This window comes from Crocuta crocuta, unplaced genomic scaffold (assembly GCF_008692635.1).
Source record: "Crocuta crocuta isolate KB4526 unplaced genomic scaffold, BGI_CrCroc_1.0 scaffold3, whole genome shotgun sequence".
Lineage (NCBI taxonomy): Eukaryota > Metazoa > Chordata > Mammalia > Carnivora > Hyaenidae > Crocuta > Crocuta crocuta.
In genome coordinates this window covers 13,043,709-13,061,264 of record NW_027529934.1, presented here as the reverse complement: position 1 = coordinate 13,061,264, position 17,556 = coordinate 13,043,709, and the positions used below count along the sequence as shown (strand labels likewise).

Below are 17,556 nucleotides of genomic sequence, written 5' to 3'. Positions count from 1 at the left end.
TTTTTCAAGGAATAGGATTGTAGAGTTGCCCTAAATCAAGGTCTAAATGGCACAGGTTGCAGGAATTGAGTTTTTTCCAGAGGGCACAAACACTTTTTATTGCCTGTGTCATTTTGCTCTCACACCCAGGAAGACAGGCAACCTTTATGCTTCCTTCATGCCTAGTGATCATTTTAGTTAGCTTCCTTCATGGGACACTGTTAGAGGAGTTCACATAGAGATTACAAGTTTACAGATCTGAATAAATGTGTGGAAAAGTAATACTCGGAGTAATTTGGACTATGTGGGAATTTGATTTTCTATACCTGATAGCTTTAAGTTACTCTTAAGGCCTATCTTAAGAGCTTTAGGACATGCAAAACTATGCTCTTTTTTTTTTAAGCTTACTGAGTTATTTAGAGAGAGAGAGAGCATAAGTGGGGCAGGGGCAGAGAGAGAGAGGGAAGGAGGGAGAATTCCTATCAGTCTCCACACTGACACAGTGCAGAGCCCACATGGGACTCGAACTCATGAACTCTGAGATCATGACCTGAGCAGAAATCAAGAGTCGGACACTTAACCAACTGAGCCACTAGGCTCCCCTTAATTTGTATTTTAGAGAGAGAACACAAGTGGGAGAGAAGGGTAGAGGGGGAGAAAGAAAGAATCTCAAGCAGGCTCCATGCTCAGTGCTGAGCCTGACGCAGGGCTCAATCCCATGGCCAAAATTAAGAGTCACATGTTCAACCGGCTTGAGCCACCCAGGCGCCCCCAAAGCTGTTGTCTTTAAAACAAAGAGCTGATTTTCCAAAGTGAAGGCATTTTATTTCAGTCTTTTTCATGGAATAGAATCACTTAATGCTTCCCATCGTTGAACGTGGTAGACGTGAACTTTGTAGAGAAGAGAAATCGGAGGGTCCTTTTAGCGACATAGCTTCGCAGTCTTCTACTTCACTTGGTACCCACTTTGAGGATACCAGCTTGCTTATAGTCTAGCTACGCTTCACATTTAGGAAAGGGTTTGGTTCAGGAATGTGAGACCACTGAAACTCTCCGTAATGTGACTTGTGAACTTAGCCCCTGACTCTGCAACCCAGAAGACAACATAATTAGGATTATTTTCTTTGTCATTCTTTCTCCTTTCAGGAGGTCACCTGTGGGCTTTTGATTTTACAGTAATGACTAATAGGTGATCACCACGGGTTGCCCAGGCACCGACTTTAGCACAGTATGTGTGGTAATGTCATTCATTTTTAGCAACTCTGTGAGTTAGTGTTCTGACTTCATTTTTCTTACGAAAAAACTGAGGCCCAGAGAGGTTAGGCATTAAATCACTTTCCCCAAGAGCCACAGTAGGTGGTAAAGCAGGCAGTCTGAATCCAGAGCACAGGCTCTTACCCCTTCTGCCTCAAAACAGTTTATATTTAGAATAAGCAGCTATTTCCTTTTTAAAAAAAATTTTATTTTAATTCTAATGTAGTTAATGTACAGTGTTATATTAGTTTCAGGTGTACAATATAGTGATTCAACGATTCTATACGTTACTCAGTGCTCCTTAAGAGAAGTACTCCTAACCCCCATCACCTGTGTCCCCCATCCCCCTCTGGCCTCCCCATGTCCCCTCTGGTAACACCAGTTTGTTAAGTGTTAAGCGTCTGGGTTTTTGTCCCTCCTTCCCCCGCCCCTATTCATTTGTTTTGTTTTGTTTCTTAAATTCCACATACGAGTAGAATCGTAGGGTATTTGTCTTCAAGAAGCTATTTCTTAAGCAGAGAATTAGCAGGAAAAGGAAAACTTGAGGTAGATACTGATAAATAGTACTTGGTATTTTTGTTTTAGCTGAAGGCTGCTATCTGACGATGAGAGAGAAGAATATGCTCTCGCGGTAGGCTGCGGGTGGTAGTGCAGGAACCCCATGAACGGGCTGGTCTTCTGGGGGACACTCGGGATGTATTCAGAAGATGAACATTTGATGCTCTTGATATTGGTGGTTTTGACTTCCTGGATAGAAAGAAGCACGCGGTGGAACGGTTTCCAAATGCTCTTGATTTTCCTCCAAGCTGCCAGTAACCAGCAGGGGAGACTGCACTTATTTGTAGGGGGCGGGTGGTAATAATGTAGCACAGTGCCCTGATGCCACTGCCAATTAAAAAACAGAAGGACATTATATCGGACTTAGCCCAGGGTGAAAGTGGGTGTGTTTCTAATATTTTTTGTGCTAAAAGGTTGTGATTTCTGCTATTTATGCTTCGGCTGTAGTACGAATGGTAGGTTTTAGAAACTGGGCATGTGTAGTTGTGTGAGGGTGTGAGGTTAGTAGCCATTGTTCTAAAGTATGTAAATGGATTTTAGTAAATGATCCAGTTCAGACTCCATTTTTGACTTGTGTTCCCTTAAAGGGACCTTAATTCTCTATCTTCTTAAGCATCTACCATGAAGATAAATAGAAATGGTGTGTAACTTTCATAATGAATTTACGGGTCTGTAGAAGGCATTAATATTCATTTATAAATATTGAATAATCCAGTGTTTATATTTAATGATTACCGTTTCCCTTCTTCCCGAGAGAATTGTTTTTAGTCACATGATGTGTTTCCCTGTGTCTTCTCCCCCGATATTTTTAATGTCTCCAAAATAGTTGATAAGGGCAGAATATATACAACAATGTTGTCTTTTACAAACCACCCCAAAATTTAGTCGCTTATTCTTTCTTACCATTATGTAAGCCAGCTGGGTTTAGCTGGTTGGTTGTTCTGCCCAAATGGTTTATAGACTGAGAGCACATGTGTGACCCCATTTGACTGGGACCTCGCTTAGAACCGGGGTGGCTTCACTTTTGTGCCGGGCACTTGAGCTGGGGTGGCCAGAATAGCTAAGTCCTGGCCGGGCTCCTCTCTGCCTCTGTCCCTCCTCATTTAGGAGTCTGGCCCAAGCTTCTTTACATAGTGGCTGGGTCCCAGTTAGAAGCTGCTAGGTCTTTTAAGGGCTTGGCCCAGACCTGGCACACAGTCACTTCACTGCATTCTCTTGGCCAAAGCAAGTCACAGAGCCAACCCAGTTTCCGGGGGAGAAAAAATAGATTCTGCTTCTTGATGGGAGGAATTGTTGGTGTCTGTCTTTGTAGATAAGCAACCAAAAACTCTTAAGTAAATTCAGGTCTTACCTCTTCTTATCCCCACCAGACCTTCAGAGCTTTGCTGAAACCTACAGTTGCTAAAGAAGAAGTTCGTAAAAAGGGTCCTTGTAATTCCTACTCAAGATCAAGGGCGGGGAGGTTATGTGAGTAAATACGATTCTGTGTTATATGTTAAATTCCACCTGCTTTGCCTGAAATCTCCTTTGTGAATAGCCTCCTGCATGAAATGTTCGTACTGAACATTGTGAGTACTTGATACTCACAGGCATGCTACATTCCATTTATGTGGAAAGAACGTTATTTGACCATTGAATTGAAAACGTAAGGAAAGGTTGTTACTGAAACTTTCACCTTTAGTTACTCTGCACAAAGGTTGGGATTTCTTCTCTGTGACCTGTGGAGAAATAGTGTGAGGATGGCAGCTGATCAGAGGGAGACTCAAGGGGCCACAGCTGCCAGTGAGACTTGGAGCCTCACTGGTGGCTCGTGGGAGTTCCTACTAAGGCAGGAAGGGAGGGGCCAGGCGTGCGCAGGCTCCTCAGCAACCGCATGAATTGACTGTTATCACACCGTGACTTAGACCTGTCACTGCCACGTTTGTCTGCGTGTGTCCCCTCCACACATCAGCTAGATTCTCAAGTGGAAGATTCATACTGAGACCTCACTTTTTTCTTGTGGAATCTGTATCTCTTCTCCCCAAGCAACTCAGTAGTCCTAAGTTTGTCCTTATAAAACACTTGTCAGATATATAGGGTGATGGGTGCGTGCGTGCGTGTGTGTGTGTGTGTATGTGTGTGTGAGAGAGAGAGAGAGCGCCAAGAATGAAAGTAAATGAGCCTCCATGGCAAGCTTCATTTAGCTGATGGAGCTGTGGATGAAACCAGGGTTCAGGAGGAAAATTCCTTATAAAGGTCTATCTTCCAGAACTCTAGTTTAAGAGCTTATGCCAGCTTTTAGTGTGAAGACTTCCATTTACATTGCCTTTTTTATAGTTAATATTTTTTGAGTTATGTTATTGCCTTGAGTCTATTTGTTCTTTGAGGTAGGCTCTGTTCCACATAACAGAACCATTAAAATAAATGACCATAATATAAACTGGACAGTGTTACCCTGTTGGAAGCTCTTATGGGAGGAGGTGAAGGCATGAAATAGAGCAGGCAGACTCCTCTGGGAATGCAAGTGAAGTTCTCATGAATAATTTGGAATATAGCCTGTGATCTTGCTTTAATTTCCTTAGTATCTGAAATGGGGTATCTGGGGTGCCTGGGTGGCTCAGTCGGTTGAGCGTCCGGCTTCACGTCAGGTCATGATCTCGCGATTCGTGGGTTCGAACCCCACATTGGGCTCTGTTCTGGCAGCTAGCTCGGAGCCTGGAGCCTGCTTTGGATTCTGTGTCTCACTTTTTCTCTGCCCCTCCCCTGCTCACGCATGTCTCTCTCTCTCAGAAATAAATAAAACATTAAAAATATATTGAAAAAAAATGAAATGGGGTGTCTTCTTAGAAACCCGGCTTGCGGAGAATGTGGTAAGTGTGCTGTTGTTTCCAGTAAGAGAAGAGAATAGAGCATGGAAACCCTGTCTTGGGTGTCTTCCCTCTCAAGCAGGCGGGGGCGAAGGGGATCAGCATAAAGAGTAAGAGGCATACCATCACTAGAGGATAGTATGATACCGCATCATGCATCTCATACATTTTTCTGGAATAGGGGAGAGTTTTTTGTAGAAATTCCACTGTAATCTCTGTATTGTCAATTTCTTAAATATCTTTGTGCTTGCCCTGTGGGCTGAAGGAATAGCAACTTTCCAGCTGAAAGAAAACCTCTTTCTGAACTATCCGTGTTTCTTCCGAAAAAGAAACTATACCTTGAAACTACCCGCTAAACTGAGTAGTTAAAGTGTCATGTCATGGGGCACCTGGGTGGCTCGCTAGAGAAGTAGACTGCCCAAACAAAGAGGATACAGAGGAAGGGGAGCCAGCATTCAGGTGCCGCACACTCACGCAGTATGATGTGAGTGTCAAAGGAGATTAACACCAGAGTCCCAAGATCTTCGTAGCGATTTGCTCAGCGTGGGTGAATGAAGCATCCACCTTACTTTGCTAGGTACCATAAGGATCGCAAAGACAGTTACGATCACCAGGAGCCAAGTTTCGGAGAGGGCAGTTGAGAACTACGTGCCAGAGGGTGCTGGACAAAGCAGAGTGTGGTGAAGGCATGGTCTAAAGGAGAAAGGTTACTGTAGGGTGTGAACAGGGGCCATAAGTGGCTTTGGAGATGGCCCTCGAGAGATAGATTAACAGGAGACACTGGGGACAAAGGGTAAGAGCAAGAAGTGTTTTGAGGGAGTCCCAGTGTGAAGAGTGACAGGGCAGTCAGCCCCACACCCCTGGGGAGGGCAGAGCCCGGTCATGGTCCATCTGAGCTGAAACTGAGGAACGGTGCTGCCTAGCAGAGCGGAGCGGCGGAAGCCATGCGGGGTGCGGCTCTGGTGCCTCGCTAGGGAGCTTGGGGACATCAGAAGTGGTGTGTGATTAGGCAGGCGGTTGTGGCACATCATCTGGTCTGCACCGGAGAACCTGGAGGCCCAGAAGGCAGTTCTTCCCGTGACTCAGTAGGAGATGAGCTCTAGGTTGTGATGGTGGCTGTGGGAGCGAAGGGCACCTGTCCTTCCTGCCCTGCCAGGAGGTGGCTGGTGATTGATCACAAACATGGACACTTGTTTGGCCTCTTCCTGCAGCCTGCGCTCATTCCTGATCTGCGGAGGTAAACAGTGAAATGACATAACAGTTGAGCTCTTCCTTCGTTCACTTCACGCAAACCCCTCTCCTAGTTGAGTGGGCGAATTGTTTGCAGCCCGAACTGCTGAGTGGGTGCTTCTGAGGCCTATTCAATAGGTAATGAGATTTCCCAATTTCAAAGCGCACAGAGCCTGCGGAATGGGACCATTAGTTTGGTCTGAATTTTGGAGCTGCTGGAACTTCCTATTGCTTTAGTGATGTAGCGTGGTTAAACACACACAGCTCAGTCTCCGTGGCCTTTATGCTGAGTGTTCAGATGTGGTGGCTTTATATAGCATGAGGGAGGGACTTAGGCCGAATGAAATGAGCAGCGGCCCTGGAGGTTTGGGGGGTAACCAGACTTTGGTCCTGATGGGCAGCAGCCCCGCTCAGCCCTCTGTGCCAGTGGTGCCAGGCTCGTGGGTGGTTGCGGCTGGAGGGACTGAGGAAGCAATCACTGACACAGCCAGATTTCCACGTTCCCATTCCCTTTTGTCACTGCAGCCCAGGGTGCCGTGGAACAGGTCGCCGAAGGAGCGGAGAATCGCTGAAGGAGTCGGGTGCTGTAGGTGGTGCGGGCTGGGGGGCTCGGGAGACGGGCCCTCAGGCTAGCACTTGCCCTTGGCAGTAATCCCAGAGAGCCGCCCTGCTGAGTTCTGCACCAAACTCGATACCATCACCATTACGCTTTGGATGCACTCGAATTGCCTTTGCCTCTGCTAACAGTGTTGTGTCCTCCCTGGGAGAAGGAAGCTGAAGCAAAACAGGTGGCCGGAGATGATTAGAATTGGAATTTGACTCTCACTTTCCTCTTCTTCACCAAAATGAACAGCAAAGGGGAGGTTGATCACCAAGAGCGAACTGCCTGGCAGCAGGCTCCCTGTGAGGTGCTGCCCTCTGAACACGCTGGTGCCCTGGTCCGCTGTGTTTGGGTGGCTTTGCAGCTGCTATTTGGCGAGCGTCCCGTCCGGGTGGGAGGGTCTCAGCCCTGCTCCACCCTGGCTTTTGTATTGGCGTGATTTCTTCGATGAATGGTTAAATGAAGCGGAGGGTGAAGCCACACCCTGCTATCTTCTTGTCACATTTGTCTTAGCCGGTGCTGTGCTGTCAGGAGGCGTGCAGCTAGCAGGCTTGCGCGTGTTTTTAAATGGCCCCTTGGAGTGGAAAGCAGCCTGTCCGCATGCAAATGAGACCGCCCCGTGTGCTCTTGCAGGAATGTCGTGTGTGGGACCTGTTAGCTGGGAATCGACCAGAGCGCGGTCAGCCCCACACCGGACGCAGCGCTTGTCCGTGTCTGTGGCACCCATGTCTTCGTTACGTGCCTGACCAGTCCAGACTCCGTAATGTTGCCATAGTACCAGGTTTCATTAGTTTTCTGGTCATGTTCTACTAATAGCCAGATGGTATAGGGATGTGTTTTTCCTTTACTTAATTTGTCCAGATTTCATTTTCCCTCTTTTACAGGGATTTTAATTTTGAGAAATAATTAGTGGGAGGCTGATTAAGCAGAGATACGTGCCTGGGCGTCGTATTTAACTACATGAGCTACAGATAATGACACACCCAGGCTTGCTGGGGGTTTGGGTTCGGAGGAGTTCCTGCTCTTTGGCATGTTTAGGAGTTCCTGACTTACAACATGTCATAAAACTTACATTTAGAGAAAATAAGAACTGGCAAGTTACCAGAAACTGGTGGGTTTGGATGTTCAGAAGTCCTTTATGGATTTTGAAAGGTAAGAATGAAAGCTAGGGAGTTATGCACATCTTAGTGTTTTCCTTTCGTTGTGCTCTTTCCCGTTGTTGTGGTTTTGGAATTTGTAGCCTTTCAAATGGCCTCTAGATGGGTCTGCACCCTATGACGGCAGGAGGATTTGCTTTAAAATTTTCATTGTAGCTGGTGCTTAACTGTGAGGCCCTTCCCCAGACTAGTCAGTTTGAAATCATTGGGTCTTCTCAGGCATCGGATTAGCAAGGATTAAGGGTGAGTTACCTATTTGAGGCTTGCAAATGATTCAGGGCCGGAAGGACAGAGTTTCTGACTGAATTTTGCTTTATACTTGGGCCTACAGGAATTGTGGGAGGCGCTCCCGTGAAGAATGGACCAGTGTGCGTAATCATGGAATCTCCTCACTAACCTGCTCTCCTTGAGAAGTGAGAGAGAGTGGGTCAGGGGAGAAGGAAAAGCAGTCACCATGAAGCTAAAGCAGCGAGTCGTGCTGTTAGCGATTCTTCTTGTCATCTTTATCTTCACCAAAGTTTTCCTGATTGACAACTTAGACACGTCCGCTGCGAACCGAGAGGACCAGAGGGCTTTTCACAGAATGATGGCCGGCTTGCGGGTAGAGCTGGTGCCCAAACTGGACCACACCTTGCAGTCTCCCTGGGAGATCGCAGCCCAGTGGGTGGTTCCACGGGAAGTGTACCCAGAAGAGACACCGGAGCTGGGCGCGATCATGCATGCCATGGCCACCAAGAAGATCATTAAAGCTGATGTGGGCTATAAAGGGACACAACTGAAAGCCTTACTGATACTTGAAGGAGGACAGAAAGTCGTCTTCAAACCTAAGCGGTAAGTCTTCACCTTAGGAGTTATACGTGCTAGTTAGTTGGTTCACATAACTTGGAATTTGTAGGAGGCCATTCATCACCTGCTCTTGGTATTCTCTCCAGCAACACGAGAGGAGTAGACGACAAGATCTCTGAAGTATTTTCTAGCTCTTAGTGTTCTCTGATTCTCTGAGGGGGGGCAAATTTGTAGGAACATATTTTGGTCCTGTGTAAGACTGAACATTTTACACTTCTTGCTCTCCTTGATTCCTGAATTTATATGTGCTGTGTGCCAGATGTTAGAGATACCAAAGGAATTGGTTAGAAAGTAAGCGACTTGTACCCAAAAGTGTGCAGTTAGAGGCCGGATAAACAAGCACATATCAGGGATGAAGGAGTTACCCAGAGCTAGAGTGGCTTTGGACAGGTGACTAAAGTCTAAGGACTGAAGCTCTTCTTCTGTCACATGGGTTTTGTTTTGATTTTATTTTAATTCATAAACTTTAGTTTTTGGAGCAGTTTTAGGTTTACGGAAAAATCGAGGGCGAGAGTACAGAGTTTGTCCCACCCCCCCACTTCCCCTATAATTAATTTCCATTAGTGTAGTACATTTATTGCAATTGAAGACCCAGTCTGAATTTATTAACTAAAGTTCACTGTTCGCAGTAATGTTCATGCTCTGTGTGGTACATTCTGTGGATTTTGATAAACCTCTAATGACAAGTGTCCGCCATTACAGTGTCACAGAGAATGGCTTCCCTGTCCTAAAAATCCCGTGTTCCACCTGTTCATCCTCCCCCGCTCCCTCAAACTCCTGGCAACCACTGATCTTTTTACTGTCTCCATAGTTTTACCTTTTCCAGAATGCCGTTTAATTGGGATCATACCTTTGTAGCCCTTTCAGAGTGAATGCTCTCACTTAGCAAAATGCATTTAAGTTTTCTCCGTGTCTTTTTGTGGTTTGATAGCTCATTGCTTTTTATTACTGAGTAATATTCCATCGTCTGGTGATACCACAGTTTGTTTCTCCATTTACCTACCGGAGGACATCTTGGTTGCTTCCACATTTTAGTGATTGTGAATTAAGCTGCTACAAGCATTCGTGTGCAGGTTTTGTATGAAGTAAGTTTTCAGCTCATTTGGGTAAATACCGAGGAGCATGATTGCTGGATCATATGGTAAGAGGATGTTTAATTTTGTATGAAACTGCCAAACTGCCTTCCTACGTAGCTGTTCTGTCTTACGTTCCCGCACGCAGGGACGGAGCGTCCCCATTACCCCACAGCCTCGCCAGCATTTGGGGTTGTCAGTGTTGGGGGTTTTGGCCATTCTGATATGTGTGTAATGATGCGTCATTGGTTTTTGGGCTCGGGGTTTTTGTTTTTTGTTTTGCCTGTTTTAAAGGAGAGAGTTGAGCCATTTTAGTTACTTTAGTCCAGGCTCTGAAAAAGTAAGCTGACTTCTGTGTTGTCAGACAGTGATCCCTCGGAGACTTCCCTAATGCTCCACAGAGATCATTTGTTTGGCAATTCTGCAGTATAATCAATGTTTTCAAAAGCTTTCTGTGAGTATATGAATTTGAATAGGTTAACATCATGGTGATTCACATTTTTTTTGCCAGGAATTAGTTACCAGTGAATTTTCTCCCAAGTTTGTAATGTCTAAAGTTTTCTGTGTACTAAACATTTTTCTCATTCCTTAATAGAGCTTTTTGAGAGAATTATAACAGATACTATCTTTGGGTCTCTTGCTGGTGGGAGAAGAAATACGGGGTGTGGATGTACAAAATTCAGCTGTGATAAGAGTAGTTGGCCCAGCTGTGTTCATGATCCACCCGTCAGTAGATAGCACACTGCCAGAGGACGAATAGATTGGGATCCCAGAAATGGAAGAAATCTACATTTGCCTGGAACTGGGAAGTGTGATGTATGGAAGATATGGAAATTAGGAAAGTAAAAATACAGCACACTTTTTTTGGAGAATAGAAAAGTCTGATGGCAGGTGATGTGGAAAAACGTATGGTTATGTGGGCCCTGTGATGTAATTTCCATTGAATGCATACCACTCACCAGGCTCTACGCTAAGTACTTTTGTATCTGTCAGTGCTTTGAGCCTTCATCACGACTATGGGCAGTTACACTTCTAAATTATTTTTGTTTAAGTTTATTTGAGAGAGTGCGAGCAGGGGTGGGGCAGAGAGGGAGAGACAGAGAGGATCCTAAGCAGGCTCGAACCTAAGGAGCTCGAACCCATGAACCACGAGATCATAACCTGAGCTGAAACCAAGGGTCAGACACCCAACCGGCTGAGCCACCCAAATGCCCCTACACGTCTTATTTCGAGAATAAGAAACTGAGGCTGAGAGAGAGTAATGGACCTGACAAGGTCACCTCACACTGACTGGCGTTTGGATCTCTGTATGAGTAGCTGGTGTTCCGCCACGCACATGTGATTCTCTTCAGTAAATGTGATGACAAGGTGCACCTGTCATCGGAAATCACTGGTTTAGCTTTGCAATGTAGTCCTTGACCTCTTGGTTTGTGGCCTGGGTGATCAGCAGTGTAAGCAGGGTAGTGGAAAGAAGGCAGGCTAAAAACAAGTGAAATTGGCGCAGAGATGAGTTGTGGGCATTTCATGTTTAAATAAGAGGAAGGCCCCTCCGTACCCACCGTGTGTACGCTGGGGGTTGGGGGTAAGATGCGCCAGCAGGAAGTGGGAGAGAAGACAGGTATTCCCGTAGTGGCACTGTTAGCGTTGGCCCGGGCGCAGGTAGGCCCGCGGCGCTCCGATGAGGTACAAGTGGAGGCAGGGGAGGCCCGGCTGGTGACTGGGGGAGGTGGCAGCCGGTAATCGCACGAGCTCACCTGGTCACAGTTGCTTCCTCTCCTGTCCCTACCACCACTGCAGCCTTCCCCTTCCCTTCCTGAAGGCCACTGTCATTCCTCCTCCCGACACCCATATTAGTGCTGTGTTCCCAGCTTGAAAGCACTCAGGGGCCTCCCATTGCTCACCGGGCAGAGGGCAGCCTCCACGGCCTAATGGTCAGCCCCTGGCGGTCTGGCCCTCCTCTCTGCACCCTGCCTGCTCTTCATTCCTGCCAGACTAGTCCCCGCCCCCCGACTGCCCGTGCCCACTCGCAGCCCCCGGGGACCGTCCTCCGCCGCCCACGAGGTGCACAGGCCCTGCCCTGGGGGGGAGGGGGTCTCGCTCTTAGTCACTGCACGCACCCACCTGTGCTGGTCACACCTGGCACTGTCGCAGGCTGTGCAAGGTGAGTGTACGTTCAAGTGCTTGTAGACGTTGACTCTGGTCCCGAGCTACCCAGCAAATTGCTATTCTGACCCTGGGGGCCTCAGAGGCTACGTAGTCCTAGTGTAAGCGCAAATTAATGTCCTTGGTCAGACTCTGATGTCCTTCCCCAGAAGGATAGGAGTGATTTATTGGCAGTTACTCTATGAATTTTGCTGCTCTGTCAGTGACTTAAGATGGATCACTCTCTGCCTGAGAGGAGGCTCTGCACCCCTGCTGCTAAGGTGACACATGCACCTGCCGTTAATAGCCACTCGTGGTTTCCGCACTTCTGGAGCCGGGTTGGCCATGTCCTCCTGTCAGAGATAGGACACGTGTGCGGTGCATGCCATTTATGGGAAGACAGTGGTGCTTTTACTTGCACGTTTTGCCTTACGTTAGGAATGTGATTTTTTTTGTGTGTGTAGCTATATCCATTCTGGAAGTAAATTGGCTTTCCTCAGGCAAAGGCTGCAGTTGTGGTGGGAAAGCAACAAGGAGCAGGGGCCTAGGAATGGGTAGAAGTGAGTGAGTGGTCCTAGGAAAGTGCCGGAAGGGACCTCGGAGATCGCCAACGAGCTGTTGGGCGGGTGAGACGCGGAGTTCTGACTGTGTATCTCACAGCCGAAGTGGGAACCAGGGAGTCAGACCTGACTCTGCGGCAGCTCTGTGCTTCTTACTCCTTTCCCTTTTCTCTCCCTCCCTTCCTCTCCAGGCCACCCCTGATGTTTCTGGATTCCTCTAGGGTTTTCCATTTCACTCAGAGCAGCCTTTTGATGTATTGGAAAGCTGTCTAATGTTTCCCTGGAAGGAATGGACTGCACATACCCCCCTTTATGTGGAGGCCCCACCGGGGTCCCCGACAAAGAAAGTATCCCAGGACTGTCCCCAGCTGTACGGACAGCCTGCAGCTGTAGTGGGGAGAGAAGTGCTTGGGGAGTGTTGGCTTTTATTGCAGTTCTGTTTAAAACTTGAGACTCATTTGGGAGGTAGCCATACGATCCTAGGTAGCCTGAATATTGCTTTGACACTAGAAATGTAAAAACTACGTGTGAACATTTTGACCATGTTAAGAAGCTGGCCTCCGACCAGGTGATGCACGGCTGTCTTCTGACGTATATGTTCCATCACTTTGCCTGGAAAATGTGTTTTGTGGATATATGGTTTCACTTTATATTCCAAGGTCATTTATCTTGAAGTTCGCTGCTTTTTATCGCAGCGTTTCCCACTTCCCCGATGCCAGTGTCCTCAGTGGGGCAGCCCCACTGTGCTGCAGTCTCCATTCATTTCTGTTTTACAGTTGCCTGTAAAGCCTAATAAATAGGCCTTTTGATTCAGGAAATGTACGCAAACAGTAGAGGTTATAGGTGAATTTAGTGTCTCTTTCTTCCTAATTAACAGTTAAATGGTTATCTTTTTTTATGAATAGTAGAAAGAAATATTCTAGTTTTTATTAGCCTTTGTTTATGTCATGCATGTGATGCAAAATAATCAGAATGGAATTTGAGATGAAAGAGATCTTGGAAATTGCCTCCTGGTCCAGCTCCTCACATATTGTAGATGAAGAATCTTAAGACCCAGAGAAGAGACTGGTTTTGTCGAAGGTTACCCAGACAGGTCATGACAGAGCAATATACCTAGCTACCGTGCCAGTCCAGCATTCCTTCCACACGTCATCATAAACAGAAAAAGAAAAAGAGGATGGTTATTCAGACAGCTTTTTTCAGATGCACCTTTGCTTCCTCATTAACAAAAGCTGAGGCATATCCAAACCGTTTTTCCCCCTCTAAGAAATCTAAACGTCTCTTATAAGCCTTGCCATAGCCATGCTGGTAAAGAGACATTTTAATTGTATGTTTCCCTTCATTTCTTTAGTTCAGTCTAATAATATTTTAGTAAACATTTTAGTAAACATTTATTAAGCACCAACTATAGGTTTAACATTGTGCTAGGGATTACAGAGATGGTCCTTGCCTTCCAGAAAATGACCTTACAGTGTTACTTAAGCTACACCAAGAGTCTTTTAGAGGGATGGAAATAACATCTTCCGTGTTTTATTCATAGAATGATTGCTGAGGCAGAGAGAGAATTCTGGTTTCCTTCTCCACTTTATCTTCACCCCACCTACCAGAAATTGTCCTAATCCACAGCCATTCTCAGCTTTGACTGAGAAGGCGTCTGCAGAGCAGAATCAGGCCTGCTGAAGTATCTGTTGTGTTGTCTCCTCTGCTGCCGAGTAATTCACGTCTCCATCTGTGCTTCCCATTCACTCTGCAGGTATAACCGAGACTATGTGGTAGAAGGGGAGCCATATGCTGGCTATGATAGACACAATGCAGAGGTAGCAGCCTTTCATTTGGACAGGTACGTGCCATCATGGAGGGCTATGTTTGTTTTGTTGCCTTTTAAAGATATCTTGGAGAGAGCTTGTGGCCTCCTTCTAAAGGAAGCCACGCTAATAGCTTTGACTTGGTACCTGGTTTAGATAGCCGATGAACAGAGTGCATTAAATTTGTGAGTCCCTCATAATCTGGGTGGTTCTAGGAATACCGGAGTAAATATCTTCACTCTATGCTTGCTAAGATCATTTCATTTTGGTATACCCTCTGTGGTCATGAGCCAAAGTGTTCTTGGTAAATAGGATGGCAGGATGAAAACCAGAATTGAAACTCCAGTCCCTACGTTGAATTGGGCGTTAATTCAACCTGACAGTACTGTTTTGTTTTGTTTTGTTTTATTTTTGTTTTAAGTAGGTAACACTCACTTAATGTGCTGGAAGCACATAGCATAACATATATAGTGAATTTTATTGTCTTTCATACAAAATATGCATGGCTTCAATAACCAGAGTAATTCCAAAAGAAAAATAGGTGTAAATTCTAAATGTATAAGATAACTAAGGAAAATTAATATTTTTTCAGCAGGTATTAGGAGTATTATAACTGAACTGCCTGTATCTCATTTGCTCTTCTGATCAGCTCTTTCATCAGGGCATTTTTTTTTTTTAATGTATATTTTTGAGAGAGAGAGAGAGAGCACGAGCAGGGGGAGGAGCAGAGAGAGAAAGAGACACAGAATCCGAAGCAGTCTCCAGGCTCTGAGCTGTCAGCACAGAGCCCAACACAGGGCTTGAACCCACTAACCATGAGATCATGACCTGAGCCAAAACTGAGAGCCAGACGCTTAACTGACTGAGCCACCCAGGCGCCCTGCTTCAGGGCATATTGACAGACTTTAAAAGAAATGTTCACAGTATTTTTAAAATGAATGTGTAAAGGAAATGAGAAGAAATCAAAGATGGACTTTTGTCTTTTTCTGGATTATGAGGATTTTCTAGGCNTAAAACAAGCATTCATATTATAAATATTTTATATATTATTTTTAAAATATATTTTTATTAAAATTTTTAATTAAAAATTTATTTATATATTTTATTAATTGTATATTCTTAAATATTATAAATATTTATACAAATCCAAATATGTGCTAAAACTCTAACAGAAAATGGTCTAAGGACACNCTGGGTGGCTCAGTCAGTTAAGCATCCGACTTTGGCTCAGGTCATGATCTCACAGTTTGTCAGTTCAAGCCCACGTCAGGCTCTGTGCTAACAGCTCAGAGCCTGGCGCCTGCTTCAGATTCTGTGTCTCCCTCTCTCTCTGTCCCTCCCCTGCTCATGCTCTGTCTCTCTCTCAAAAATAAATACTTAACAAAAAATTTTCTTAAAAACCCAAAAAAGAAAAAATCTAGTTGAAACCATGGGATACTACTTTCTTCTGCTGAAAATGGCAGGATTTTTTAAAACGATAGTACTTTATTGGCAGGAGTGCACTGAGATTCATATGCAGCCTGTGGCATTGTTAATCGGTTCAGTCTTTCTTTTTAAGAACTCTGGCATGTACCAGGAACCTTAATGTTCCTATGCTTTGGATGAGTAACGTAACTACCTTTTTACACAGTTATCTAAGATATTTCTAGGAAGGTATTTCTAGGAAGTACCATGGAGAAAGCATGAAATTCAAAGATATATATACCCACTATCTTAGCTGTAGCATTTTCAGTAGTGAAAAACTAGTAGCAGTCTAAACATCCAGGGATATGGAAAAGGTTAAATAAATGTTTGTTCATAACACTATGAATTTTCACTGCCTCTTTTAAGACCTAGCGGTAGAGAGTTAGGTAAATCCTGCTTCTCACTAAATGACATGCTAGAATTCGTCTTTCCAAGACCTCATTTGTTTCCATTTTCTTCATTCCCGAACCCCTTCCTGTTTCCCTACTGATGGACACGAGCAGTGCCTGAAGGTCATTTTCCCATATCTATACCCGTCCTTCATAGCATCCAACGCACTACTTTGTGTTAATCCAATCAAGTAAAGTGGTCCGTCATTGTTACTTATTTTTGTTTCCCTAGGAAACAAAATTAGCAAAATCGAACGTCTCCTTATCTTTTCATAGCACAGCCACCTATTTGTTAACTTCAAGTGAAGTGGTCTTTGTGCAGAAATCACTGCCTTTGATGTGAATTACATATAGTAATGGTTCAGTTCATGACTTGGCTTTGGGGGTCTTTTATTTAAAAGTCCTTCCCTACCTCAAAGTCTGAAGCTGTTCTCTAGTTGTACCTCCACCCGTTGTGTTAACTGCCGCTCTGATGGGCCCCTCAGCGCTCACTGGCTGCTGTTCTTCAGCTCTGTGGGGGTCATTAAGGAGGAAAAGTACTTCCCATCCATGGCTCCTGACACTTCTCTGCTCTGGGATGCTATTTCTCCATTACGTTAGGATTTAACCACCTTCTCTGGCCTTGGGAGGTTCTCTCCATGTTTATGTTATTTTGCCATTTCTGTTGATTCACTTGCATTTGTGGCTTTTCTAAGATTAAGTTTAAGACAGAGTCAGTTGGCAACCGTAAACAGTGAATTATTTATTCTCGCAGCTATTTTTAAAGGTTTTATAATGACATGAGAAAAGGCTCTTGATCTACTGATGAGTGGAAAGCAGGATACAAATTGGGTATAGCAGAAACTCCATTGTACGTATATACACAAGAGCATGTATGTTTTATACGTACACGTAAAGGGAAAAATGCGCATATGCCATAATGTCAGTAGTTGTTTCTAGGCTGTGGAATTATGGATGGTCTTTATTTTCTTCATTATAACATGACTGCGCGTTCCAAATCCTGCCCCTTCACTGAGTGTGTATTTTTTTGCCAGTAAATTTTAGTTTTTAAAAAATGATGGTGTTCAACCATAAGGTTATACTTTCAACCATTAGAGAGAAGTATCGTCGCATGTATCTGTATTTAAGTAGTCCTGTGGGTTAATCCTTTCAGACCAATCTGATAGTTGCCTGCCAGAGTGCTGGTTTACCCAAAGCTTTGTACCCATGTATGGATTTAAGTCCATTTTTTAATGCTTTGTTAAAGTGTATTTAAAATTTTTGTTAGGAAAAATTTGTAACAAATTAGAACAGTATAATGAACCAGTGTATCTGTTTCCCCGATTTAGCAATTCACATTTTGCCAGATTTGTCTTTTCCTTTTTGCTGAAGTATCTATTAACATAAATTACCTACATCTTGATATTAAACTCCTAAATATATGTACCTTTAAAATATATTTACCTACAGGGGCACTGGACTGGCTCAGTCAGTGGAGCATGCAGCCCTCAATCTTGGGGTCATGAGTTCAATCCCCGCGTTGGGGCTAGAGATTACTTAAAAATAAAAACTTCAAAATATATATATTTACCTATGAACCAACAATATCTTTTAAAGACTACGTTACAAAATATACCCCCAAAGATTTTTCTCTTCTGTTCTTCAACCTCCCA

The 17,556-nt window shown here is 44.8% G+C and overlaps 1 protein-coding gene across 4 annotated transcripts in view; it reads left to right on the top strand.

Moving 5' to 3' along the window:
* The first annotated feature begins 2,983 nt into the window (after window positions 1–2,983).
* The window catches only part of FAM20B (FAM20B glycosaminoglycan xylosylkinase), a 33,328-nt gene continuing 18,755 nt past the window's right edge, over window positions 2,984–17,556 (top strand). Inside the window, exons 1-3 of one of the 4 annotated variants that reach the window (XM_077763296.1) lie at window positions 2,987–3,258; window positions 7,957–8,456; window positions 14,000–14,086. In XM_077763296.1, coding sequence (XP_077619422.1) covers window positions 8,080–8,456; window positions 14,000–14,086 — 464 coding nt within the window. In that variant the 5' untranslated portion in view covers window positions 2,987–3,258; window positions 7,957–8,079. Of the gene's footprint in view, window positions 3,259–7,568; window positions 7,621–7,956; window positions 8,457–13,999; window positions 14,087–17,556 lie in introns of those variants that run through there. The other 3 variants (XM_077763298.1, XM_077763297.1, XM_077763299.1) reach the window with 3 other exon arrangements.